The 26159-nt window shown below is 56.7% G+C and overlaps 11 protein-coding genes across 11 annotated transcripts; 7 read left to right on the top strand and 4 right to left on the bottom strand.

The window, feature by feature from the left end:
* Window positions 1–387: 387 nt before the first annotated feature.
* Window positions 388–2137, top strand: MKK02DRAFT_23329 (pyridoxal-dependent decarboxylase; the record flags this gene model as incomplete). Its single annotated transcript, XM_053086712.1, has 4 exons — window positions 388–1429; window positions 1473–1589; window positions 1642–1969; window positions 2038–2137. The coding sequence occupies 4 exons, from the start codon at window positions 388–390 to the stop codon at window positions 2135–2137; spliced, it is 1587 nt and encodes a 528-aa protein (XP_052948161.1).
* A 494-nt stretch (window positions 2138–2631) lies between these two features.
* Window positions 2632–3825, top strand: MKK02DRAFT_42770 (uncharacterized protein; the record flags this gene model as incomplete). The annotated part of the gene is made up of 5 exons (XM_053092153.1): window positions 2632–2838; window positions 2948–3064; window positions 3166–3396; window positions 3458–3586; window positions 3637–3825. The coding sequence occupies 5 exons, from the start codon at window positions 2632–2634 to the stop codon at window positions 3823–3825; spliced, it is 873 nt and encodes a 290-aa protein (XP_052948160.1).
* Window positions 3826–4849: 1024 nt separating this feature from the next.
* MKK02DRAFT_42769 (protein phosphatase type 1) lies at window positions 4850–6626 on the top strand (the record flags this gene model as incomplete). Its single annotated transcript, XM_053092152.1, has 10 exons — window positions 4850–4907; window positions 4981–5112; window positions 5162–5392; window positions 5499–5608; window positions 5666–5732; window positions 5782–5933; window positions 5983–6060; window positions 6110–6166; window positions 6218–6281; window positions 6577–6626. The coding sequence occupies 10 exons, from the start codon at window positions 4850–4852 to the stop codon at window positions 6624–6626; spliced, it is 999 nt and encodes a 332-aa protein (XP_052948159.1).
* A 1708-nt stretch (window positions 6627–8334) lies between these two features.
* On the top strand, window positions 8335–10942 carry MKK02DRAFT_22202 (fungal-specific transcription factor domain-containing protein; the record flags this gene model as incomplete). Its single annotated transcript, XM_053086534.1, has 7 exons — window positions 8335–8697; window positions 8747–8845; window positions 9082–9391; window positions 9450–9894; window positions 9950–10409; window positions 10455–10573; window positions 10729–10942. The coding sequence occupies 7 exons, from the start codon at window positions 8335–8337 to the stop codon at window positions 10940–10942; spliced, it is 2010 nt and encodes a 669-aa protein (XP_052948158.1).
* Window positions 10943–11710: 768 nt separating this feature from the next.
* MKK02DRAFT_42767 (RNA recognition motif 2-domain-containing protein) lies at window positions 11711–14877 on the bottom strand (the record flags this gene model as incomplete). The annotated part of the gene is made up of 22 exons (XM_053092151.1): window positions 11711–11793; window positions 11850–11907; window positions 11954–11968; window positions 12016–12043; window positions 12091–12141; window positions 12188–12217; window positions 12252–12271; window positions 12328–12435; window positions 12488–12547; window positions 12602–12643; window positions 12696–12736; window positions 12788–13376; window positions 13424–13483; window positions 13533–13637; window positions 13694–13831; window positions 13877–13930; window positions 13980–14033; window positions 14090–14343; window positions 14394–14436; window positions 14503–14619; window positions 14679–14784; window positions 14837–14877. 22 exons carry the CDS (start codon window positions 14875–14877, stop codon window positions 11711–11713), a joined length of 2097 nt encoding a protein of 698 aa, XP_052948157.1.
* Window positions 14878–15841: 964 nt separating this feature from the next.
* Window positions 15842–17106, bottom strand: MKK02DRAFT_36142 (uncharacterized protein; the record flags this gene model as incomplete). The annotated part of the gene is made up of 5 exons (XM_053089358.1): window positions 15842–16024; window positions 16088–16399; window positions 16470–16538; window positions 16588–16829; window positions 16935–17106. The coding sequence occupies 5 exons, from the start codon at window positions 17104–17106 to the stop codon at window positions 15842–15844; spliced, it is 978 nt and encodes a 325-aa protein (XP_052948156.1).
* A 410-nt stretch (window positions 17107–17516) lies between these two features.
* MKK02DRAFT_31819 (efflux protein) lies at window positions 17517–19865 on the top strand (the record flags this gene model as incomplete). The annotated part of the gene is made up of 8 exons (XM_053088381.1): window positions 17517–18103; window positions 18147–18287; window positions 18547–18755; window positions 18812–18990; window positions 19042–19220; window positions 19278–19373; window positions 19418–19485; window positions 19537–19865. The coding sequence occupies 8 exons, from the start codon at window positions 17517–17519 to the stop codon at window positions 19863–19865; spliced, it is 1788 nt and encodes a 595-aa protein (XP_052948155.1).
* Window positions 19866–21545: 1680 nt separating this feature from the next.
* MKK02DRAFT_42764 (uncharacterized protein) lies at window positions 21546–22056 on the bottom strand (the record flags this gene model as incomplete). Its single annotated transcript, XM_053092150.1, has 4 exons — window positions 21546–21611; window positions 21664–21785; window positions 21878–21932; window positions 21988–22056. The coding sequence occupies 4 exons, from the start codon at window positions 22054–22056 to the stop codon at window positions 21546–21548; spliced, it is 312 nt and encodes a 103-aa protein (XP_052948154.1).
* Window positions 22057–22337: 281 nt separating this feature from the next.
* Window positions 22338–23465, top strand: MKK02DRAFT_42763 (uncharacterized protein; the record flags this gene model as incomplete). Its single annotated transcript, XM_053092149.1, has 2 exons — window positions 22338–22670; window positions 22749–23465. 2 exons carry the CDS (start codon window positions 22338–22340, stop codon window positions 23463–23465), a joined length of 1050 nt encoding a protein of 349 aa, XP_052948153.1.
* A 153-nt stretch (window positions 23466–23618) lies between these two features.
* Window positions 23619–24484, bottom strand: MKK02DRAFT_31816 (tubulin-folding cofactor B; the record flags this gene model as incomplete). Its single annotated transcript, XM_053088380.1, has 5 exons — window positions 23619–23739; window positions 23776–24031; window positions 24064–24163; window positions 24206–24355; window positions 24401–24484. 5 exons carry the CDS (start codon window positions 24482–24484, stop codon window positions 23619–23621), a joined length of 711 nt encoding a protein of 236 aa, XP_052948152.1.
* A 442-nt stretch (window positions 24485–24926) lies between these two features.
* On the top strand, window positions 24927–26143 carry MKK02DRAFT_42761 (uncharacterized protein; the record flags this gene model as incomplete). Its single annotated transcript, XM_053092148.1, has 3 exons — window positions 24927–25151; window positions 25254–25352; window positions 25388–26143. The coding sequence occupies 3 exons, from the start codon at window positions 24927–24929 to the stop codon at window positions 26141–26143; spliced, it is 1080 nt and encodes a 359-aa protein (XP_052948151.1).
* Window positions 26144–26159: the final 16 nt, after the last annotated feature.

Raw genomic sequence — 26159 nt, 5'->3', positions numbered from 1 at the left:
GCCAGTACGTCACCGCCACAAAGATCTCAAGATCCCAAAACCTCGCCAACGTCGCAGACTGCATCGACGTTCTCACACACCCTATAGGCGATCATAAATAACCCCTATACACTACACAACCTACACCCCCGGTTCTGCGGCCTCGAGCCGCCTTCTCCTAGCCTTCGTTTGAAGGCCTGAGTTTCGTGCAGAATTGACGATCCTATAATTGAAGGTGAGCTTTTTTGATGGGGGTTGGAAAACGTGCGTGTGAGGGTGATGAGCTGATGGAGAAGCGAACAATCAACCTTACACCCCATCAGAGAAGCAGCTCCCTGTGTTCGGCTACCTCGTCTCGATAAGGAGAAACGTCAACCGTTACTCCTTCGTCTTTCCCGCTTATCCGCAATGTCCACCATCACGCAGCACCGCCCCTCCCCCCTCCTCCAAGGTCGGCTGAACATCAACCGTTCCTCCCTCCCCACCCAGGTCCAGGGCACCGGCATCAACACCCCGGACCTCGTCCGCGTTCTCGATCCCAAGGCGCCGTCGCTGTACGTCCCGGCCTTCCAGCTCCCCACTCCGCCCACTAGCGGCCCCGCTCGTGCTTTGCAGTCGCGCGACCACCCGGCTTTGTCCCAGGTGCTCGATGCGGACCTGCACGAGGTGATCCGGTCGACGATCACGGACCGGGCGGTGCATGATGGCGGAGACGAGTCGGCGTTCTTCGTGGCGGACCTGTCGGCGGTGTATCAGGCGGTCCAGATGTGGCGTCAGTCAGCCATGGGCGATCGCGTAGAGATCTTTTACGCTGTCAAGTGCAATCCCTCCCCTCAGGTCCTGCACCTTTTATCCTTGCTCGGTACATCGTTCGACTGCGCCTCGACCGCCGAGATCCAGCAGGTCCTCGCCCTGCCGTCAGCCCCCTCGGCGGACCGCATCATCTTTGCCAACCCCTGCAAACCCGCCTCGTTCGTCCGCGCCGCGTCAGACATGGGCGTCGACATGATGACATTCGACAATGCGGACGAACTTCACAAGGTCAAGCGTTTCCACCCAGGGGCGAAACTCGTCCTTCGGATCCTCACGGACGATTCTAAATCCCTCTGCCGGCTCGGTCTCAAATTCGGCGCTCCCCTCTCTACCTGCCCTACCCTCCTCCGCCTGGCGTGGGAGCTCGGACTAAACGTCATCGGTGTCAGCTTCCACGTCGGCTCGGGTTGCAAGGATCCCATGCAGTTCGAGGATGCGGTCTGGCGGGCAAAGAAGGTGTTTGCCATGGGCAAGGAAGTGGGGTATGACTTCCGGTTCTTGGACATTGGCGGCGGGTTTGAGAGGGAGACGTTTGACGAGATGAGCCGAGTGGTGAAGGATGGGCTGGACACGTACTTCCCCAAAGAGGATGGCGTGCGGGTTGTAGCGGAGCCAGGAAGGTTGCTTGTGTCGAGCGGTATGTGTCTTCTCCAGCGTGAAAGGGTAGTGCTGATCATCAGCTTTCACACTCGCTACCAACATCATTGCCCAACGGCGGGCTCTCGCTTCGCCTGACGCAGGACCGTCCACCCCTTCAGCAGAGGAGAACGAAGAAGGAGAAGGCGCGGACGTGATGTGTTAGTCTCAGCTTTCCCTCACTCTCCTGAGTGGACCAAGCTGACATCGCAGACTACATCAATGACGGCGTCTACGGTTCCTTCAACTGCATCATGTTCGACCACCAAATCGTCCACCCCTACCCCCTCACCATCTCGCACCAGCTCCAATCCGCCACCCCCTCTTTCCCGCCCCCGCCGAACGTCGATCTCGCAGTGGACCTTCCCGTCCAGCTGGGCTACACGGACGTCGAGAAGGCCTCGGTCTGGGGCCCGACATGCGACAGTATTGACTGCGTACGGTCGGTCGTGCCCCTCCCGAAAGGGCTGGAGGTGGGTGATTGGATCGGATGGGGGGAGATGGGCGCGTATACCCTCTGTGCCGCTTCGAACTTCAACGGGTGAGTCTTGACTCTGAGTCTCGGTCAAAAAGGGGGATCAACGAGGAGGATTAGAGCTGAAGTATCAGGTTTGAAAAGTCTCCAATGGTCTGGACGACCGGCGGTCTGACCCCCAATGCGCTCGCTGTACGGGCTACGTTGGATGCGTTCGACGGTCCTCAGAGATGACATCGACTACTCCCCACATTCCGTCTGGTCCCGCTCTCGCTCTAGGGCGTCGACTCGTCATCGTCATCTCGGTTTCCCATCTCGCAAAAGGTCAACTCTTCCAAGTCTGGACCACCCAAACCTAAAATGTACATGATACAGTAATATAAGCTGTTGATAGGAGGAGGAGGAGAGTGTAGGGTTGAATCAATGTATCTAGCATGCAAGACTATACTATCATGGACTCGTTATGTCTCCTTGTGTCAGGAAGTTGCGAAGGGCGAGCCTCTAAGTTCCAATAAATAAGATGCATGAGATGGAGTCAAGCTGGAGCCAGATTTTGACACCGGGGCCGTGACGTCATTATTTTCAGCCTTGCGTCTTTTTGCTGCGAGAACGTTAACGAGAAGTGACACAGCGATAAGACATCTCCGAACTCCTCTTGACTATACTTCATCTACACCGCTACTACCACTACTACTACTTACCCGTACTCATACGTCCAAACAGCCAAGATGGACTCTCTCCTCAACACCAACACCAGCACCGTCTCCAACCCCACCACCGCCCACCCCGTGACTGTCACACCCGGGTCCTCGGCCGACCCGACCGTCATTACCCCGGTCACGCCCGCGCACTCGCAGGTCGCGCCTGCTGCGGCACTGGATAAGGTTGCTGGTGAACCTGGGGTGTTGCAGAAGGCTTTGGGTATGGCTCAGCCGGTATGTACTTTCCTCACTGATGGATAGGTGTCGGAGAAGGCGAGACCTGGGAAAGATGTTGGGATGTACAAACGGAGCTATGGGTTGGGAACCGAGCTGATTGCACTAGTACCTCGCCAAGGTCGACGCCGTCACTCATCCTTATGTCGAGAAGGTTCAGCAGACGACCAAGCCATATACCGATGCGGCCATCAACAAGGCCAAGGAACTCATCGAGAAGGTTGAGGTGAGTTGGCCTCTTCTTGGGCAGCACAACTGCCCCATTGTCCCGCCCTGGCCTTTCGAGCCCACTCTGAGCTTAAGCAGAAGTGCATGCTGATATGCTAGGCCCCATCCCCAAGCTACCCCGGTACACCTGTAACCATTGCCGCTATGGGCGGAGAGGGCGCTACGTCCATCGTCGCTACCCCGGCCGAGAAGAACCTGTCTGCCGCTACCCCTTACTCCGCTGTCCCCGGTGCACCCACCGCCTCTGCTGGCTCGTCGACCACCGCTGTCAACACCGCACCCACCAAGTCGCTCGAGGAGCGCATCGACGGTGTCTTCAACGTGATCGGCGTAAGTCTGCCCATCCTGGACATTGTGAAAGTATATCCCAGGGCTCAGCTGATACGTATAGCGCCAAGCAAGCGCCGTCGCTTCTAAGATTGACGAGAAGACGGCCACCGCCGAGAAGCCCGGATGGGCCAGCCAGCTCATGAGCGGTGTTCAAAAGGTTACCGACAAGGCGGACGCGTACCTCCAGGGTGTAAGTCTTCTTGCCCTAGTCGTGGCAAGGGCCCAGGCCTGACAAGATAGCACGCCCCCACAGCTACCAACCAGTCGAGCACCATCGGCCACCCCGTCCAGACCACGACCAACTCGCTGCCCCACACCGACAAGCCCGAGGTCGTCGCTGTCCCCGTCGCTGTCGTTCCTGTCGCTGTTGTGCCCACGGCTGGGTCTACATCGGCCGGTGCGCCCGTCTCGGGAGCTGGTGGCTTGTAAGGTGCTGGTCAGTAGGATGGGATCTTACGGGATGAGCTTAGAGCGAGGGATGGAAGTGTCAAGTGTCAGATTGGAAGGGGGAGTACAGCAAAATTTAATAGATCGCAGATATGTATCTCTTGACTGGTTTGCTTGGGTGCAGCAGCCACTGTATATGCACAACCCATGGCTGCTCAGCTTAGTCGTATGCATGCATGACCGTGATAGTGGCTGCAGTACGAAGCTTGCGCTGGGGGCTGCTCGGCGTTTGCGGGATTACCCGAATGAGGCGGCTGTCCCCGCCTCTCACTGTGCCCCGCGCGGCTGTGTTGGTTTGCTTTAGCGTTCGCTGCTAGCTGGCTGCGCAGGTTTGCCTCTGATCCCTATCACATCTATATCATATACAAACACGTAGTGCACGCTACGCAGCCTGTACACGTCCACGACCCTCGTCTCTACCGCCTGATCCGTATAGGATTGGACCGCGGAAAGGGATTCATCGAGAAAAGGAAAAGAGGAAGAGGTAGGTTAGGGATTGCGCGCCTCCTTCCCCGACCCGCTCGCCCCTTGCGAAGCATCTTTCACATTCACGACCATACCTTTGGAGAGCCCAGCTAAACGCGTATCTTCTCCTTCACTATCGCTGCTCGTCTTGACACATCGCTCTGCTATCGATATAGACGAAATCGAGGACACGCACAAGACGGATTCAAGAACCCCCGACCCTTTCCCTTCTCCCCACCACATCGCTCCTTCCCCGCCCGCTCGACTCTACGACCAATCCTACGAAGCTGTACAGCCCCGGCGAAAGACACGGAATAGGTAGAAAAGAAGGGATCTTCTGGGCTTAGGTGAAAAGCTCGCCGGCTCGTCCCCGCTTACACATACCTCCCAGGCTGCACATTGTAAGTTTTGACTTCTGGCCTCAATCCTGGCAACTTGTCTCCTCTCCAAGGCCTCCGGTTGACACGTCTAGCCTTAACAGAAAGCCCCATCTCCCTGAATCATATTCACCACCTCCCCTCCCATCCCACCCCCGCCCAACATGTCTGGCGAAAACACCGAGATTGACCTCGACTCCATAATCGACCGTTTACTGGAAGGTGAGTGTTTGTCTTGTGCTCATCCCTATCTCTCGTATGATAGTCACGTAGGTGTAGAGCTGATCCACCATAGTCAGGGGAAACCGCCCCGGAAAGGTCGTTCAGCTGCAAGAGTACGAAATCAAGTATCTGTGCACAAAAGCTCGCGAGATCTTTATCAGCCAACCGATCCTCCTTGAGCTCGAAGCGCCCATCAAGATATGCGGTGAGCTACTGCGTCGGATATGCGAGTTTGACGATAGCTGAAACCCTAGGTGATATTCACGGCCAGTACTACGATCTCCTCCGTCTATTCGAATACGGCGGTTTCCCACCAGAAGCCAACTACCTCTTCCTCGGCGACTATGTCGACCGAGGCAAGCAATCCCTCGAGACGATCTGTTTGTTGTTGGCGTACAAGATCAAGTACCCCGAGAACTTCTTCATTCTGAGAGGGAACCACGAGTGTGCGAGTATCAACAGGATCTATGGGTTTTACGATGAGTGTGAGTGCCTTGCAAGATTATGGAGGAAAGGGCAGAGGGCACAGAGGAGAAGAGAGGCGAGGAGGGGAGATACGAGATGATCATGGAGCTGGAACTGATCATACAGGCAAGAGGAGGTATAACATCAAGCTGTGGAAGACATTCACCGATTGCTTCAACTGCTTGCCTATCGCTGCTATCATCGACGAGAAGATCTTCACAATGCACGGCGGTTTGGTAAGCTTAATTCTTCCGGTACACTCTGAAATCAGGAAGAGCAGCTGACAATTGCAGAGCCCGGACTTGCAGAGCATGGAGCAGATCCGCCGAGTCATGCGCCCGACAGACGTACCCGATACCGGTGAGCTCAGTTCATCGGACAATGCTCGCGGTACAAGCTGACACCCCAGGCCTCCTCTGCGATCTCCTTTGGTCCGATCCCGACAAGGACATTACAGGCTGGTCAGAGAATGACCGAGGTGTATCCTTCACTTTCGGCCCGGATGTCGTTTCGCGGTTCCTGCAGAAGCACGATATGGACCTGATTTGTCGAGCGCACCAGGTGAGCTGGAATCTCGTCAAACGATCAGGAAATGAAGCTGATATTCCAGGTCGTAGAGGATGGATACGAGTTCTTTGCCAAGCGGCAATTGGTCACTCTCTTCTCGGCGCCTAATTACTGTGGAGAGGTGAGCTGATCCTCGTCTTGGGAACGGAGATAAAGAGCTGACTGGATAGTTTGATAATGCCGGCGCGATGATGAGTGTTGACGATACCCTGCTGTGTTCATTCCAAGTGAGCTGGTTGAGTTTCGAGTGTGGCTCAGGACCAAGCTGATATGCCTAGATCCTCAAGCCTGCGGAAAAGAAGGCGCCTAAATATGGGGGATACGGAGCAGGTGCCGGACGGCGTTAGTGACCCCCTCTTCTTTCCAGTTTGTTGTGCCCGGTTTCTGTTCACCCCTTTGTTGTGTTTCGGTGAGGAGGATGGATATGAGGTGCTCTTGGGTCGTTGAGGGGGAAGGGAGAGTGCGACGATGGCGGTGCTTTGAGGAGGTCATGGACGTTGCGGATCTTGCGGAGGTGGCACAACAGCATATATGCACTGTGTTTCACGTAGCGGCGCGGTCGGCGATGGACTGAGCTTCTCATTTTCGCTTCGTCTTGCATGATGTCGATAACGAAAGACTTCAGCTGACTCTACAGCTGCCGTGACTCCGCCAAGGAAGAATAAGAAGGGAGGGAGGCCTGCATGAGCGATCAGCTGGCGAGGAGATGGTATAGCGACGGACGGAGGAGAGGGAGGGGTCTACTTTCCGGCGTCAATCGATCTGGGGCGGGAATGACTTCGACTGGGGTGAGGGGGTTCTCTGCTGTGGACCGGGATTATGAGGGTGGGAGCTACGGGTACGAGAGAAGGGAGGAACGGGAGGGCGATAGTGGTGAGAGTGCCTTACCTATATGTAACATCGTCGAGAATAGCCCAGTGTCATCTTTTCCACTCTTTCCTCTCGCTGCGTCGCTCGTTGACTTTATGGACCTATTCCTTGAAGCTATCGATACCTTCGACTAATCCGAAAGTTGTGGGGCAAGAGACGAGCGGACAAAAAGCTCACTCTCGGCGAGGTGAGGCGGCGGCTCCGCCGATCCGTCATTACGGCATGGCTAGTCACTTGCCGCAAAGCCAAAGCCTTCGCCCAAACACTCTCTGTTTTGATTGACTTTTCCATCTCTATCTTGTACTGTGATACATGCTCGGCTTGATCAGTTGGAGTCGACCAGGCGGCGTAGATTACACCTCGACCTACGGATAATCTTGGGAAGTCGGTGTACATCCAGAGACTAAGGGGAAGCTGGGCCAGTCGACTCGACGTCTGTGGCCCTTTACGACGTACAATTTCGCGGTCGCGATGCCATACTCCAGCTTCGACGCTTCGCTCCCACCACTCCCTCTCTATCCGACCTCAGGACCCTCCGTTACTCCGACAACAGCCACGGCCCGCCTCGCCAAGCTACACTCATCCTTTGGACAAGCGGACCCCAATCCTCCCGTTGCGCCTGACGTAGGAGGTGGGTATATCCTCCAACATCCCTGTGCTTTGGACGCTTGGGTGAGGCAGGAAGAAGGTAAGTCGCAAACGGCGGGTCCGAGTAGACAAGGCGCGGGAGGGTATGGGCTGGGCGGGAAGGAGTGGGAAGACCAAGGGACGGGTGTTGGACAGGCGGGACCGAGTAGGATGAGCGCTGCAGGGTGGACAGGTCTGGATGGGGCCGCGGGAAATCCTGTTCTCTCAGGCAGTGGTTTGCGAGGCCAAGGCCTAGGTGGACGAAGGTGAGCTTCGCGTTTCTACTCTATCACCTCCTTTCATCTCGGAAGGCCTGAATTCCCGCGAAGGGCGAGAGAGCTAGCGAGACGTTTGAGATAAGGTTGACTGGAACATCTCGGCTACCGGCGCTGCGAGAGGAGGCGACTGAGTGTTTCGCGGGGAAGGGCAGAGAAAGGATGTTGGCCTGGATCGGGTCTAGACACGTCTAGAACGTCGGTCTTCTCGGCGATGTCGCCGAGCGGCAGGTCGTTGCTGACATCATGGGCCGTGAGGAAGGCGGAGTGTGAAATATCGAAGGGATAAGAGCCAACCTTGCTTCGTCTGGCCGCGCTCCTCGGCGCCTGCTTGAACACAATTCGGCGACATGTTCCCAGCTTACCTGCGCAGGAACCACCTCCAATCGCCATATGTCAACCCATACCTCCCTGGTCCATCTTCGGGCTCGTCCTCGATCAAGCCAGCAAATCTTCGACCATCCCCACATCGTACAAATACCGCGCCACTTATTGGCCCCCACACGCCCCTGTTCCCGTCTTACCACGATGTCCCACGCTTGCCGGCCACGACCGCCACTCCGGGTCCATATCAGCGCTCACTATCACCGCCTCGTACGGCGTATCCGCACGTCCTCCCTCCGATGTATCGAGGTGCCGTACCGCCGCACGACCCGTCATCGACCGCTTCAGGGCATGCCATCTCGGGTCCTGAACGACATCGAACGTTGGAGCAAGGTACCCCTCTCCATTCGCGAAATGCCGCAGTGCACCCGGACACCAGCTACGAAGATACTCCGCTACTTGCTGGGCCGAGTGCACTGGCGAGCGAGGGGCAGGCTTCTGGTACACGCCGGACGGAGGAAGGGTATTCGTCCAGAGCAGGAGTGAAGCGCAAGCAGAAGTACAAGCGAACGAGGGCAGGATGTCTGTGCTGTAGAAAGAGGCGGATCAAGTGCGACGAGAGCAGACCGACCTGCAAGAAATGTGTGATTGCTAAGCGAGAGGTGAGCTCAGCACGCGTGACAAGATGATACCACGGAGCTGATCAGTCAGTGCGAGTTCGAGACGGACGAGCCGGCATCGAGGGACTCGGACCCACAGGGCAGCTCGGAAGGCGGGAGCGGAGCCGAAGAGACCAGTCCGCCCAAGAAGGTATCGCCGCCACCGTCCAAGAAACAGGCCAAGCAGCCTCGGACACGCCCTCAAGAGACGGACCAGCCTCTCTTTGCGCAGGACATACTGCAGCCATCCTCCCCGGACTTGCTCTTGCCGCAGATCCTGGATGAGCTGGACCTCCCGCCGCTCTTGGACCCGCAGAACGCAGAAGAGAGGTTAGTCCCAGGTGCTCCGCCGATGTTCCGGGACCTCACAATATGGCTATGAGCAAGCACAGGACGACAGAAGGCAGAGAAGACCCGGGATCAAGGAAGAGCAAGAAGCTGATCAAGACCAGCATCCTCGGCCTCGAAAACATGCTGGCGCCACACAATAGCATGCCGGGCACCTTCGGACAGGGCACGATCGACACGGGCGACTTTATATGGGACGAGACATTCGTGGCTGGATATGAAGATCCAGCGAAAGAGGCCGACGTCGGCGATCATGGAACGGTGGATAGCTTTGCGGCATCGAACGATATGGGGCAGGTCTCTCAGGCGTGGGGAGATGCTGGGGCTCCCAGATTAGTATCACCAGATTGTGAGCTTTGATGTGCCTCTCTTGGCTGGATGACATGGTAGCATAAGCTGATGCGCAGTCCTTCTCCCCTGGTTCCCTACCTCTGAAGAACGCAGTCTCATCCTTCACTACTGCGCCAACGCCGCCGACCTCATGATGGCCATCCCCTCCGGCCTCAATCCCATGCTCGCCATCAATCTTCCCCTTGCACTCGACTCCCCGCGAGGCACCAACTCCGCCTCGGACGCTCTGCGTGTCGCCCTCCTCGGCATCGCAGCGGTGCACCAGGCCTTCCTCCTCGCTCGTTCTGGCGTATCTCCGTCACAGACCGCCGGGATCTTCCAGTACGCGGCAGGACTGAGAAATACGGGGAAAGCGCTGGTCAGAGTCGCAGCTGCGGACCCGGTCGCCTCGCGCTCTGATGCGGCGCTAGGAGCGGCGACGAGTCTGGCGTTGATTGATATGCTGTTTGGGGGCGGGGACTGGCAGGATAATTTTAACCTTGCGAGGGCGATGATTATCGCGTTAGTCATCCTACCGATCTTGTCTGCCTGTGATGGGTCTTAGCTTACATCCTAGTCGAGGCGGTCCTGCCGAGATGCTCAACACCAGCCTCCCCACCGCCCTCGCCGACGGCGTCACCGTCTCCGCCGCCCGCCTCAACCTCGAGGTACTGGCGATATACGAAACCATGGGCTGCCTGACGACAGGCCAAGAGCCTCTTCTGATCTCGGACCGGTGGGCGAACTGGTGGTTCGGCTCGAGCCGGTCGACATACGAGGAACACTCGGTGGAGAAGCAATTCGGAATGAGCCGGAAGATGGTCCATCTCTTTGCGAGGTTGACGAGGTTGTTGAGTCGGGTGCAGAGTGCGATGAGCGGGGGTTGGGGGACGATGAGTGGCAAAAAGGCAGAGTCGGAGATGGAGGCGGGCAAGATGAATGCGGATGTGGACGCGTGGATTGAGAGTCTGCAGATTACGACGCTGGAGCATGAGCGGGTACAGGTGGGGAACAGGGCGTATGCGCACGCGATGAAGGTGAGTTGGGCGTCTGCAAGGAAATGGAGCTTAGCTGATTACCAGATTCTCCTGCTGCGAAACGTGTACATTGTACCTCGGACCGATATTCGCGTTCAGACCGCAGCGACTGAAGTACTGCGGCACTGCTCTACCTCTACCGCCCTCCTCGGGATGTCTATCGAGTACGTGTTCTTCTTCTTCGGCCGTCTCTTGGCTCTTCTCCTTTTGCCCTCTATCCTTTCTCCTCCCCTCTCCTCGCTCCTGGCCGTCTGTTGCTCTCCACCAGCCCCAGCTTGCCAATCCCTTCGTCCAGCGGCTTCCTTGACTGACCTCGCAGTCTTACATGGCCGACCATCATCGCCGCCTCCTGCGTCGAAGGCGATGCCCGACAATGGGTCTTGACCCTCTTCGAAGGCTTCAAGGCGCAGTGCTGCTTCGATATAGAGACGGCAGTACGGATCGTACGGGAAGTGTGGGTCAGGGTGGATACCAGGGCGGGCAGGGATGATTGGAGGGATGTGTGCGAGGATCTGAACCTGAGGGTGCTGTGAGTTGTCTTGTATTGGCCGTGGATCTTGGAAGTGTGCAAGCTGACAAATAGACTCTGCTAGATGCACTTCGAGCGGGGAGAGGTCTTGCCGGTGCTCTGTGTAGATGGCCTGGGCCGGAAGAGGAGAGAAGTGGGCGTGCAATCAGGATCAGAATCCGAGGATACTGTGGGTCGTCCCGTCTTCCTACGTGTGAAGTAGCTCATCGTCTAGATCTCGTCGATTCTACTTTCAATGTGTCCGATCTAACAGTTGTATCGACGAGAGTACTATCAAGATGTGAACATTGTCAGTTGTGCCATCTCGAGAACTACTCAGCTGTGACCCTCTGGTGCCGCGCTCCATCTGGCAAAGTCAGGACATGAGTCAGAATCGGCTGTGAAACGGAATCTGAGTGCTGCTGAGGCTGGAAACTACTAAGCTGCATGATGGACTTGACATGATTGGCTACTGATACAAATTGTAGTAGAGAACTCGATACTGCCGGAAGATACACAGTGCAGGCGATGACGGAAGCAGGCGATGGATTCGTTTTGTTGATCGTACGAAAGGGGCGTGACCAGGCGTGATGCGATGCGTGCGCGAGGGCGTGTGATGGATGGGAGCGTGAAGGCCCGGAAAACGAAGACTACAACGAAATGAAGCAGGCTAGACTACAAAGAAGTGAAGGTGGGAGCAAGGGTGCGGAGGGAGGCAGAAGTGAGGGATTGAGCAGGAAGAAGGAGATGGTTACGGTGGAACGTAGATGGGAGTTTTGGCGGGGTTGGAGTCCTAGTAGCCGTACGCGCGGTCAAAGTCGGCCGTGGTGTAGTCGTACGCCGATCCGTCCTCAAAGCCGAGGGTGGACGGGGCGTCTGATGGGTCAGCTAAGGGCTATCCGGATAGGAGCTGGGCAGCTGAAGAGACGCACTCCCATACATCGGCAGTCGAGATAAGCCACCTCGCATACGCATTGCAGGATGATCAGGCTAAAAAGTCAGCTGAAGTTTGCGCAAGGTGTCAATCGCAGCGTACCTCAGGGAATGGCTCCTGTCTGGGTCAGCCGAGTGCTAATCAATGTGAAGCACATAACTCACAGGTTGACCCTTCTGCGAACCTTGCGAGCTATCTTATCAGCTTCAGCTATCCTATGAGGAGGCTGTAAAGCTTACTAGAAGATCTGGGGCCTCCACTGCTCTGGCGCAGTCATGACGTCCGAGTTGCTGCTGATCAGCCACAATTCTCCAGGTAGCGCTTGTCCAGACATACCGGAACTTATTGATGAGCCGCTCTTTGCCCCTGCTGGTCAGCAACTCCCGGCTGAGGTACTCACTGTATGTCCGCATAGCAGATCTGAAGGGTCAGATGCGCGCTTGTCAGGAATCAGAGAGATATGCAAGTCAACTCACTTGAAGAACCTTCTCGCTGGAGAAGAGGTTCCACCGCTTCCCGACTCTAGCTTGGATAAAGTCATACAGCGCCTGAAGGGAAGTGAAGTTGACAAAGGCATAGCCGACCTGACAATCAGCTACTTCCCGAGCTTTCCTCATCTAAATGTTCATGGCTCACGTTACAGGCGTTCTTGAAATCGAATCGGAGGTAGACAAAGTCGAATCCGCCCGGCACGCTCTAGGTGATCAGCTTTGCTTTGGCTCCAGAATCTTTGTGCGCCAAAAAGCTCACCTCGCTGAGAATGTTGACCAGCTCCTCTCGAGCCAGCTTGTTCTTTAGCAATGTCAGCTTCTTCCTGAGATGAGGTCCAGGGGAGGAAGCGTACCGGGACATCCTTGATCATGACCGTCGTACGGTGATCTTGACCTGCTGATCAGCTGTCTTCCCTCTCGCTTGAAAGGAGACTCGCCAGCTCACCAAGTATGATCCTGTCAGGGTACACCCGGTTATCAGGCGGAATCGCCTTCTTGCTGAACATGCCATACCTCGGCCCATCGTCCCTCCTCGACCTGGCAGCCAGGTCCATCTGACTAACGAGGTCACCGATCGCGCCGACCTCGGACGAGCGCCTGCTGAAGTTGTGCAAGTGCGCCGGAGAGTCATAATTGCTGTATGGCTGCTGGAGGGCGTGGTCCTGGTTCCGAGCCGAAGCGGACCTGCTGCGGAGTGCGAGCCACTCGTCAGTAGGGGACGGCTGGTCGAGGTTGGTGGACCTGGCGGAGGGGGTGGAGGGACCAAGGTAAGGCCCAAAGACGTCTCCTGGCCCTGCGCCCGCGGAAGTGCGGAAGTGACTAGGCGGACCGGTACGACCGCGAGCAGCGACGGAGCCGAGAGTGAAGTCGGCGGGCCCGGAGGCAACTCGGCGCATCGACCGGGGCTCGGCCGAGGGCTGGGCGTTGTCAGAGAGGTAGCGAGCGGTGAGGTATGAGTCGGTGTGGAGTGGGCCGTTGAGCCATTTGATAGCTTCGGCGGCCACTCGGGTGTCCCAGAACTCGGCGATGAAACGCTAGATTGTCAGCTTTATAGGCCATGTTGGAGCGCGGCAGAGCTGACCTTCCCGTCAAGGCCAACAGGCTGGACGCGCTGGACTTCGCCAATAGCCTTCAAGCAGTTCTGCAAGTCAGCTTCTTCCTTCCACCAAGACTCAAGGAGCCCAGCTCACCTTCATGTTTTCCAGAGTCACCGCCCTGTCGCCAACGACCTCAATGACAATGACAGACTCCTGGTATCCCCAATAGATCTCCCAATCTCCCCCTTGTTCAGCGATCTGTCATGTCAGCTTGGATGTCTGTGATCCCCTGGGAGAGGTAGGAGCCAGCTAACCTGATCAACGACCATCCGCTCAATGCGCATGCAATGAAGGGAAAGGCGAGGAGCTCCTTCCTGGAACGCGACCAAGTGGGCATGGAGGTGGCGATGGACCTTCTCGGCCTCCCGGGGATCATAGAAAGCCACGATAATCTGATGATCAGCTACAACCAGGGTTGAAGGGAGCTGGCAACTGACGCTTCCCCTCGACTTGAGGTTCTTGACGATAATGACCTTGAAGTGGGCGATGCTCTGGACAATCAGCTCAGCTCAGCTCTGGAGACGAAGACGAAGAGCTTACGCCAATGAGTTTCTTGATGTGCGCTCCGTCAAGATCCCTAGGAAGATCATTGATCTGAAATATCAGCTGGTGAGACCTCTTCTCTCTATCCCCGGCAGCTGGAGACGTACCAGAAGATACCGGCCAATCTCCTCAGCAGTCTCCTGCCCGCTCGCAGCTGCCTCTTCCGCCTTCGTCTGCACCTTGCTGCTCTGACTCGCTCCGAGGTCGGACGAGCCATAGTACGGAGTCAACGGGGTGACGGGGTTGGACGAGGACCGCGCGAAGGGAGTGTGCGGGGTGAAGGGAGAGAGCTGGGCGCGGGTGGAGGGTGTACCATAGGTCCCGGTAGATGCGCTGAGTGTTGGTGTTCGAGCGTTCCCATCTAGACATCAACGGCTACTCCAGAATCTCTTGGAAGAGTTGTGCGCTCACATTTGGCGGTGGAGCTGTGATGAGGGGTACTCTGGGTAGACGTCTGAATCTATCAGCTTCGTCCGCAAGAGACTAGGACTGGTCGGTCACGTGTCAAGAGGTAGCTCACAACCTTGAACTCGTCCGACACGGTGGAAGCCTTGTCCGAGAAGGAAAGCTGCGAGATATCGGGCATGGTCCTAGGGGGACTAGCGAACGGCTGGAAGGTCGCAGAGTAAGGGTTCAGCTGAGAAGTCAGCTTCATCCATCCACGAGCATATAAAAAGAATTAAAGAGGGAGCTCACGTCGCTCTCCACCCTTTGCTGCTCCTTGACGGCCTCCTCTTCCTGATGCTTCCTTCTGGCGGCGCTGCTTCGGTCCGAGAGGGAGGAAGTTGTGCTTCTTTCATCCCTGAACGTGAGCTCGGGCTTCCTTCCTCCGTCCCTCTCGCCAGTCAGCTCACCTGATAGCGGTCCAGCCTGAGTCGAGCCTCTTGTTGGTCATTTTGGGGATTGAGCGGGTGATATCTGGGGGTCAGCTGAGCGCATCTTGAGGAGAAAGGAAGAGGGAAAGAGAACGAGTCAACCTCGATGCCGGAGGCCAGGCGGAGAGGGGGTGCTGAGTAAGATGGAGGATGAGGACGGGGTCGGAAGGGAGAAGAGGAAGGAGTATGACTTACCTGAGTAGAATTAAACTGGCTCTGAGACAGGCTCCTCGGCGAAGACTGCGGTAGTATGGAGAAGAAGCTCGTCGGAAGCCTAATCCCAGATAGCAGACCCCGAGAAGAAGGAAGAAGGGAGGAGGGAGGAAGGTAGGAGGTGAAACTGCGGAGCTAGCTAAAGGACAGTGATGATGGGAGTGACAACGTCTAGCTCCAACGTCGAGCTGATGGAGTGGGATGATGAAGTAGAAGGATATGTACGAGCTTGAGAAGTGAAAGAAGGATGAAGTAGAGAAGGAGAAGGAGGATGTTTCCAACTTTTTTAGTGGGAGCGGTCGTCTAGGGTGGAGGTGAGTAATGTCTGAGCGGGGCAAGGGTTAATTTCAGGGAATGTGGAGTGGGAGGTTGAAGGATCTTCTACGCTTCGCCCAACAACATGGTCCGAGTGGAGAGGACGGGTGGGGCTACCTCGCGCTCGAACTTCCATATGGCGAGGATCGTGGAGGGATGATATAGATGAGGGCAAAGAGGAAGATGCTGCGAGGTCAGCATAGGGGAGGAGGGAAGTGAAAGGGAGGGTGAGGGGACAACACACACAGCTTCGAAAGCTCCGCGGAATGAAATCAGGCGCGGCATTCCTCTTCCTCCTTTCGTCAGGCACGTCAACGAGCCAGAACTCAGAACTGGCGACGTTCACCTCCTCCAGGCTCATACACGCCTTTCAAGCCTAGCTCACGTGCATATATTGTCCACCAACATGAGCCATGCATGCTGCACCTCCTTCCACCTTGCGCACCCAGAGATCAGCTACTTCTTCCCTTTCTTCTTCTTGTTTCCTCCACCTCCACCTCCACTGCCTCCTCCACCACTAGCAGCATGCGACGAGCTTCCCTGGGTCATACCGACCCCCATACTCATGTTGCCTCCCTTCTTCTTACTCTGAGCAGCAATGAACGATGCTCGCTGCTTCATAGGCAGCCATCTGTCCGGCTGTATCCGTCAGCTTCCCTTCACCTCCTATACAGATCCTCGAGGGGGACAGGCAAAACTCACATCTTCGTTGAATGGCTTGCCGACCACAGCGCCCTTTGGTAACTTGTGCCGAGGCTTCTTCTTCTGCTCCGGCTTCGCCTCCTTGACTGGCGCCTTTGCAGCAACGCTAGGCGCACCTCCACTCGCCCATCCAGCCGGTAAGCTAGGAACGAATGTCTCGAGCTCGCTTTCGGAAGGTATGTGGCTGGCGGGGGCTGAGGCTTGCGAAGGGGGAGGCGCGGAGAGATGGGAGTGGAAGCCGTGCGAGACGAAGTCGACATGTGCGGCGGTGGCATTGATATTGGTGATGATGTCTGGGTGCTCCGAGGAGGACTGATATTATCAGCGATGCAATCAACGGCTCCTGTTCGTCATGCAGACGACATTGTGGAGATGAGCTTACAGAGTCACATCCGGCGAGAAGGTCGTCATACAGCTCCTGAGCCCGCTTGTAGTCGCCCATACGGTAGCTCTGCCCCCATCAGCTTTGTCTGTTGTTCAAACAGAGTGACTGTTCTCACAATCTGCGCCTCCAGATGGTCCTCCTTCCGACCTTGCGTACCGATCGTCCTTAAAACCTCCAGTGCCTCCTTCTCCCTGTGCAGCCTGTAAAGGCAGTACGCCCGCTCAAACTCTAGCGTCGAGACCGAGCCTGTTGGCGGATTGTCGAGAAGTGCGAGTGCTGAGGCGTACTCGTCAGTGTGGAGGTGGAGGAAGAGGAGGGTCTGGAAGGCTGGGACCGAGGATGGGTCGAGGGCGAGGACTGGGCTTTTAGCGAGATCCTCATGTCATTCCTTCTGTGGTATCTCCCCGCTGCCTCCTTGGACCGCGGGATGAAAACAGTATGTCTGCACGAGGCTGGACTCACTCTTCCGACAAGACTTGATGGCGTTCTGGAAGTGTCCTCCATCCACCTGATCTGTCAAGCCATGATACAGCTTCGGGAGACGCTCTTCCGCTGACCGAGGCGGTCTCGGCTTGAACTCTCGCTTTTTAGGCGCTGAAGCTGCTGGCTTGGTGGACTTGGCTGCTGGTGCCATGCTGTGCGTCAAATGATTAGAGTCGAGTATATAGTCTGGCAGTGAAGCAGGAGAGGTCAAGGTGCCCATCGTAGGCTGGTCTTAGTACTGAGCCAGCTGTTGGCCAGCTGGAAGTAACGGCGGCGTTCGCCGGGCGGCGGTTCTGAGCGGACAGCTCCCGGATATACCTCGGATCAAGTTCGCTGGAACGGTCCGAGGAGGAGTCAGAGGTGGTGAAATAGCGATAACTTGCTCTCTCTTTTGCCCCTCATCTTGTTCATTCTCCCTCCACTGTGTATAGTCTCGCGTCGCCCCCGGTCTCTCCCAGTGAGGTCCTGGCTCGAAAATCGGCCAATCCGTCCGGGCTCACCTGCTCTTACGCTCACCGACGTGCCCGATAAACCCTTCGCAACCTCACCTGGATTGTCGAGATGGCGTCGCCCTCGGTGCCCATGCAAGGTATAGCGCTCTCCCCTGCCGAAGCGCTGGCCGGCGGAGTAGCCATCGTACCCCCTCCCACCCCATCCGCACCTCTCGCACCGACAAAATCACCCGTCCCATCCTCTTCGGCTATATCCGAGGACAAAAATCTTATCCTGGACGAGTATCCCAACGCCCTCCCGCTCACCAAGGGTGACTCGCCCCCTCCTACTGGTCCACCGCCGACCCTCCCCCCTCGTCTATCCACCGCTCGGCTCATAGCCATCGCAGCCATCGTAACATGTACGATGTGCCTCGGTGCCGCCGGCGCGATGGGACTGATCATCTCCCTCCCGATCATTCAGACCGATCTGAACATGCGGGACACGGACCTTCAGTGGGTCTCTTCGGTCTACAGTCTCACCGCGGGGTGCTTCTTGCTCCTGTCAGGGCGGATAGCGGACATATTTGGGAGAAAGAAAGTCTTCGTGGCGGGTGTGGCGTGGAATGCGATCTGGACCCTTATTGGGGGTTTCATGAACAACGGCACGGCCCTGATTATCACAAGAGCTCTCGCTGGTATGGGGAATGCGATGAGGTGAGCTCATACCATGTGGAACAGGAGCTTTTCTGACAAGCAGTACGCCCAGCGCCATTGGTATCATCGCCACCAACTTCAAAGGCAGAGCTCGCTCTTCTGCCTTTGCTGCATTTTCGGCTGGAGCGCCCGCGGGCGGAGCAGTCGGCTTGATAATAGGCGGTATGCTCACAGCATATACTCCGTGAGTGGCAGTCCTACACTACTCGTCCCACTCTCGTCCTATGTGACAGAAGAGCGGCAAATCGACGTAACCCGGCTCTCTTTGCCTCGGAAACGAGTCCGGTAGACGCATCAGCGACCCGGACCCCTTTCTCACCCACCTTGTCATCACGTTGCACCCCAACCCTTCCCCTTCCCTCGTCCACCTCACCGACCTCGGCGCCTGTTCCCTCCTCCCATTGACCTTTCCTCCCAGCGTACTGATCCCGGCTGATAAGCAGACAAACTTGGCGCGCGGTGCTTTGGACTCTCTCATCCCTCTGCTTTCTCATCGCCGCCCTCGGCTTCATGTTCATCCCGGCCGACGGGGTCCAAACCCTGGACAAGCGCGTGGACTGGATTGGTGCTGCTCTCGTCACTGTCGGCCTGATCTTGTTCATGTTTGTCATCAGCGCCGGGGAGAGTGCCCCACAAGGCTGGCGAACAGGATGTAAGCTTATTGTGACACTCTGGCAAGAGTGAGCGACGACAAGCTGACCGTCGTAGATATTATTGCCATGCTCATCCTTGGCATCGCTCTCATCGCCGCCTTCTTCGTCTGGGAGAGGCACGTCATCAACAACACCACTCGGCCGCCACTGATGCGCCTGAAGCTGTGGACGAGGGCGAAGGGACGACTGGCAGCGGTGTATGCTATCGGCTTTACCTCGTGGATGGGCTTCTCGGTGAGTTGACAGAGGCGGACACTTTCGCCAAAGCATCAACTTATCTGATAGGCACTGTTCTACCAAGCCACCCTCTTCTACCAACAGGTCCAAATGACAGGTACGATCGGTGCGATGCTTCGTTTCCTCCCCACCTCGGTTTCTGGGATCCTGTGCAACGTTCTCGTGGCTTGGCTAGTCAATAAGGTGCGGACGCAATGGATCATCTGCGTTGGAATCCTATCAACAGGGTGAGCTTTGATCATGGTGATACCAGCGAGTTTGCGGGCACATAGCTTACGCTGCAGTATCGCCAATGTACTCTTTGCAGTCTCGCCGAAGGACGTCGATTATTGGCGGCTACCTTTCAATGCGATGTGGATGGCTGTGCTCGGAGCGGACTTGTACGTCTTACCTCAGCCTCAGGAGGCCCAGACTGACACTTCAGCTTGATGGCTACCGGCTCAATCTTCGTCGCTGCTCTAGCCTTACCGGAAGAACAGTCGGTAGCAGGAGGTAAGCTACTTTCCCCATCTTTCCGCAAGATCGACCCAGCTGATATGCCAGCCGTCTTCCAAACGCTCATCCAACTAGGCGGCTCCTTCGGCATAGCCATCACCACCGTCATTTCCACAGCGTACAACGAGCGGGCCCTCCACGCTGGGCTCGCGCCTGTCGATGCGCAGTTGGAGGGATTGCACGCTGCGTTCTGGCTAGGAGCGGGCTGTAGTCTGTCGGCGCTGATCATTGCTATGGTGATGCTGAGGGGGATGGGGGCTATTGGGAAGGTCAAAAAGGAGGAGGCGGTGGCGGCAGAGTCGGCCGGGGCCGGAGGAGAGGAGAGGAGCAGGGAGCGGAACGACGAGGAGGTGGGAGTGAGGCGTGAGAAGGCTTGATAGTCGATCTCACTTGGGCAATGTATAATCTCATCGATCGCAACTCACGCACACTCAGGTCCGAGTAGCAGTACTGACCACTTTCTTACCGCAGTGTATTAGCTTAGCCTGATGCCGTGCTGTCGCGCGAGTGAAATTCTTGATACCCTTTCCCCGAGAGTCGTTGACAGCTATATGAGATGCAGACCAGCTCTTGCTGGTCGACACTGTGCAACGTCCGAGGTCATTAATATTGCTCCTCACCTTACCCCTCGAGCTCATCGATCGTGTCCTCTCCCACTGCCGATACTCAAGCCATATCCATCATCGAAGACCAAGCTAATCCGTCTCCCTCACCCCTTGTCCCACATCATGTCACCATCCACAGAGCACAGTGCCGAGGCCGTGCGGCCACGCAGTCACCAGGACATTTACCTTTAGCGCCTTCAAGTCTAGCATTTCGCGAGCGTTCTTACTGTTTCAGGACCTTTGTGTCTGGATCGGTGCCAAGAGCTTCACATTCAGCGCGGAGGGAGGTAAGCTAGCGTGGGAAGGGAAGTGTGGGCCGTGAGCCGAACAGCAAGGATTGGGATGTCGGGCCTCCCCGGGACATGCAGCTAGACCGAGCAGGAGCAGGGCTTTCGATAGGCAGCAAACAGACTTACACCGCTTTGGAGTCTATGGGAGGCGCTTTCCTACCGCTTGTAGACGTCCTCCAGTGGTTTTTCGACACCAAAGGGCAGGGGAGGCATGGGTGTGAAGTATCGCGGACTATCTATCATGCATTCTTGGAAGAATCACATCTGGACTGAGGGACATTCAGCCACCCGCTCCCGACAGCTTGACATTTCACTCCTTCATGTCATCAATCTTGACCTCGGACACCACTTCACCGAAGTCGAGGGCAATTGCAATGGCGACTGAGAGTGACGAGGCCTGAATGGCCATTGGGGCCATCCGTCTGACGTGCAAGGCTCGGTATCCGTTCTGGATACCTGTCGGTTCGGCGGCGGCGAGGGAATGATCGAACGTGGGCGTCTAGTCCGTCAGCGAGGCCTGTCGAGGTCTCAACTAGGCATGATTCGGGCTCACAAATACCTTGTAGGCTTATTGGGGAAGTATCGCAGACTGCGAGGACGCATCGTGATTGTCAGTGTAGGACCGGTGAGCTTCGCCGTAGAGTGACTTCAGAGCAGCTTGGATGAGGGAGAGAGGTACTTGAGTACAAAATAACGAGCGTGCATAGGACGCCCAGCGCCAAAGAAAACCTCCTTTACGGTAAAAAGAGGGATTTGGAAGAAAGGATCTCTGTCTGTGTGTGTCAGTTGTGAGGAGTATGACATTGTACATTACTGCAGAATCGACTAGGCGGACTGATGCGACGAGGTCAGCGCCTGCGGCTTGTACGCTAACCCGAGCTAGAAGCCGCGGACGACAAAAAGGCTCAGCTCGAGAGATGAGTAAGGTCACGGTATGCTTCAACAGTTAATAGCATGCCTAGCGTCATTTGTGATAGTGGGTGATGCCAAGGCGTGCACCAAGCAAGAATCAAGATACCCCTGGCTTTACTCGATGGTCTCTCCTTTCTTCAATCTCGGCAGAATGCTCTTTCGCCAGGCATCGAAGATTTCTGGCAAAAACGTCAGCAAGATACACATCGCGAATGGGTGCAAGGCATAGAAGGATAGCCTAGAAGTCACTTTACTCACGGGTCTTGGTCTTGCCTTCAAACTTCTTCGCCAAGACTGTCCAATCCGGCTTGACGGTCTGTAGTGTCAGCTAGGCAGTGCTGGTAGCATGGAAAGGCAAGGGGACTGACGTCCACTACCGCTGAGAGTATAGCGATCCGATCTTTCTTGCCATCCGCTCCACCGCTGGAAGACCATGGCTGATTCGAGACAAGTGCCTTGAGCAAGCTCTTGCGCCAGGTATCATAGACCTCTGTTCACGTCAGCCATTGGCGCCTCGGAGTCGCTCTCACGTGAGCCTGTCGGATGAAGAGCAAATGATATTTCCGCATTGTGACGACTTACGCATCTTGGTCTTGCCGATGCTCTGAGCAATCTTACCCCAATCAGGCTTAGCATCCTGATCACGTCAGCCGACTTTCGCACAGCAGTACGGCCGCAAACGAGTGACTCACGGAAATGACGAGCTTGACGAGTGCCGTCTTGGAGTAAACGAGTTTGGTGGAAGTCTCCGCTTTTGGCATGATGGGTTATGTGGTGATGATAGTGCTGTGATCAGTGAGAGGTAAGAGGCAATTGCAGAAGCGTCATCACGCGGACGGCCGAGGCGTCTCCTCATTCCTCCGCCTCCAGGCCAGGCACGGCTGAAACTCCCTGAAACACACACGCACGGACCTGACTTCTCTATCACCTCCTCCCCTTCGAATTCCCTTCCTCTCCCTCCTCCTTCCTTCTATCACCTCAGCCACCCATATCCCCTCAACAACCTCCCCGCTACCTCTCACAGCCCATAAAACAACTCACCATGGCCAAAGCCGCCGCAAACCCCAAAGCCACTAAACCCAAACCCGCCACCAAGCCCAAAGCTCCTCCCAAGCGAAAGCCCGCTATGACGCCCGACTCCGAGGGCGAATCCGAGATGTCCGCTCCAGGCCTCTCGCTGGACCTCGACAAGACGCTGGTGCTTCGGCTGGCCCTGGCGAAGATCGAGGCGTGCAAGAGCTTTGATTGGCATGAGCTGGCGAGGAAGCTGGGCGAGAAGGAGGGGGTTGTGGGGCAGGCGAAGGGGAGGAGGAAGAAGAAGGACGAGGGGAAGAAGGCATGGACCGGGACGGAGCTGCATGAGCTGTTCCAATACGTGAGTCTGGCTGACTTTGTGGGAGGGTGGGAGATACATACGAATTGCGCGAGGAAGGAAGACTGGCTGACGATACAGACCATCCTTCCCGCACTCAGGTCCGGCCGACCCCTCTGGGCCGAAGACGCCGTCGCCGGCGAGATATACCTCCCCTCCTCGCCTCTTCCCGCCCGCACCAAGTTCTTATCCGCCGAGCCGGTCATCGAGGTCCAGGTGGACGACGAGGAGACCGCCGCAGGATCTGGCGGGGAGGAAGGAACGACGGTGACGACCAAGCAAGCGGACAGCGATTCCGTCGGCTCGCAAATCCTCCAAGGGGAGTTGAATGAGGTGGGGTCTGACATGGACAACGAGAAGGTAGAGGAGGAGCTCGAAGAGGTGATGGAGGCAGCGGCGGTCGAAGTAGTGGAGACCTGGGAGGTGGAGGTGGAGGTGAAGAAGGCCGGGAAGGTCGAAAAGAAACGGCCAACTCCTCCCAGACTCACGACCACGTACGGCAAGAAGGCTCAGGCCCGACCCAGCTACCCCCCTCCCACCCCTCGCCAGATCGACGCCGCCACAAAGCCTCCTTCCGGCTCGACTGGTGGAGGGACCGCCTCATCCAGCGCTCGACCCGACAGCGGGGGCAAGAAGCGGATCCGGCCGGCGTACAGCGACGAGGAGGAGGAGGTTGAGCCAAAGCGACGGTCCAAGCCGAGCCCCGCCTCCACTCCCGCGGCTCGTCGACAGGGCGGCGGCCGAACTGCCAAGAAGGGAGGGAAATACGCCGAGGAGAGTGGAAGTGAGGCGGAGTAGCTGGTCTAAGCTGTGAAGAAGAAAAATGTTTAAAGGGTAAGTGGGTTGGAAGAGTGTGGCTGCGGGATGATGGCTGACAGTCTAGGTCGGATAGGAGAAAAGACGTAGGAACAAGGGAGATGATGAGACACTTATGCACTTGTACAGTATAGCTCAGATCTCGTCTTCATCGTCCATAAGGTCCTCCTCTGGATAGTCACCCACTGTGATCTTGTCTGAGCGGACAAAGACAGCATGAGATGGGCGGCACTTGAAGAAGGTCTTCCCGTTCACGCTGAATGTCAGCGCTACTCCAATGATCCGAACTTACGATCCATCTCCCTTCCCTGTGGGCTCATCCAGCTCCACGCCGACCCATACCCCTCCTTTCCCTATCTCCGCCTCGCCTACGAACCGCACCGTTCCTATTCTCGCCAGATCCGACGACGTAGCTTCGACCTGACACCTTGCGCCGACGACGACATCCGATGGAGCAGAGGAGGGAGGAGGAAGAGCGAACGAGAGGGGTTCTGGGACATCGGCGAAGCGGCCGAGCTTGTTGGCTTTGAGGTGCGAGAGGACGGTATCTATCGTCAGATGATGTGAGGGTGGGACTCACCGTTGCGAGCCTCATATTCTTCCGCAGACAGCTCGAACTTGTCTACACCGGAGACGTCATTCCACTCGCCAGCTCGAGCGGTCGGATCGGTATTGTCGACCTGAAGAGTCAGTGCGGCGAGACGAAGCGCTCAAATGCTCACTTTGATGCAATTGAACTCGGCGACTCCATAAGATTCGAGCGTTCTTGACTCATCATCCAGGCTAGCGATTGCCTCTTTAGATTCGCTGGACCGGTATAGACGGAGCACCTGATTCTGGGGAGAGACTCCAGTGATGGGTGTGAGCTTGTCCTAATGTTTTAGCTTTGATCGGTGCACTAGGGCCGGGAAATGCACCTTGAGCTGCTGTACAGTCAAGCTCGACTCGAGTCGCCGTTCCGAGTGAGTATCTGGAGAGGTCACAAAGACGCTGATTAGCATGATGAGTAGTCGTTGAGGAAGAGAGGAGAAGGTGCATTTTGACGCGTGTTGCGCCTCGACGCGCCAAGCTCCACATTCCTCATCTCGGGCGGTCATTCAGCTTGAAGATTCAAATGCATCATCTGTCCTCTATCTGTCCTACTTATCCCTGCCTGGCTATATACGGACGGGAACACACTCCAGGATTACAGACTAAATCAGCGTGTAAGGTTAATCTATTCTCCTTCCCAGCAGTATGACCGGCACAACCGCAAGTCCCTAAGCGTAGTCAGGGTTGACTCTTCCAGCCGTCCCTTCCCAGTTTGAACCTCATTACCACCTCCCCCAGCCGCCCCATTCCTACTGGGCTCCTCGTAAAGATCGCGAAAAACCTTGATCTCCCCACTGCTCTCGCCTTCGCTCGGGTCTCCCAGAACTTTGACTCGTCCGCGCAGAAGCGGATATGGCGGGAGGTCCATCTCGTCTACGACCCAGCATCCGGTGTCTATCCCCCTCCGTCCCTCGGGATGAATTCGCCTATGATAACATGATGCGCGTCATGGGCGCGGATGGCTCAGAGGACGATTCCGACACGGGATCAGAGGAGGACAGCGAGGATTATGGGGATTTGGAAGAGGATGATATGGCGGCGACTGGTGATGACGTTGGAGCCGCATCGGTGGCTGGGGTCGGCCGCCCGGCTCCTACTGGCGGCAACTCCCCCCCCCTCCCCCCCCCCCCCCCCCCCCCACCCCCCCCCCCCCCCCCGGGTTACACGGCAATCAGCCAGGAAGCAGCTCTCGGTAAGGAGGCGAAGTCCAGGTGGATCCAAAAGGTCAAGATGGACACCGTACCCGGGGAAGTCCGAGGCAAGCTGGGCACCTGGCTGGTTCGCAAGCTGGGTAGCACGCTGCGTGACCTCAGAATCATCGGTCCAGCGCGGAAAGACCTCGGTTTCGGATCTCGGACACGTCTCTCGTGGCTGTTGGAAACCGGTGCCAGCAATTGCTCGGGCAGACCTTCGGACTATCCCCTTTCATAGCACAATGTGCTGGCGGATCATACGGAACCCTCTCCTCCCTACCCGGCCACAGGAGCAACGGTATCGGCTCCGGTATCCTCCCCAGATCCCTCATCGCAACCGTCACAGTTCACATTGATCGCGACATGATTTATTCCATCGCTTCGAGTGGCGAGCGGACTATCTGGGTGGTCGAGAACAATTGTTCCTTGGGCCCAGATTCACTCGATCTATACACCCTCTTGGTGACGACATACACAAGGCTGGCGGAATTCCAGCCAGGATTATACCGTTTGAAGGGACAGGAGGGACATATGGACGATCTGGACCTCTCCATATTCGCTTCCAGCAAACATTGGCTGGAGGAGGATAGTCCCTCGGGGCCGCGTCATACCCATATCGGCCGCTTTGCGGAACGGAAATTCCTCCTCACCGACATCTTCCTCCGTGACGTCCGCAAGCGACGAGCGGGACTCTGCCAGGCCGGTGCCAGTAACATCTGGCAGCCGGCATTTGCGAGTCCTCCATGCGCGGCATGCGGCTGTACGTACGAGCGGGACGAGACTGCAGCGGATGATGCGGACAGAGTTGAGGGAAGATTGGTGGGAAACGAAGTAGTGGACAGTGAGGAGGAGGACGAGGGCATGGAAGGTATGTAGGGGTGGTGGACACACG

This window comes from Dioszegia hungarica (genome assembly GCF_025882075.1).
Source record: "Dioszegia hungarica strain PDD-24b-2 chromosome Unknown MKK02contig_6, whole genome shotgun sequence".
NCBI classification, from domain to species: Eukaryota; Fungi; Basidiomycota; class Tremellomycetes; order Tremellales; family Bulleribasidiaceae; genus Dioszegia; species Dioszegia hungarica.
The sequence above is the reverse complement of the archived record's forward strand: the minus strand, read 5'-3'. Positions and strand labels throughout refer to the sequence as shown.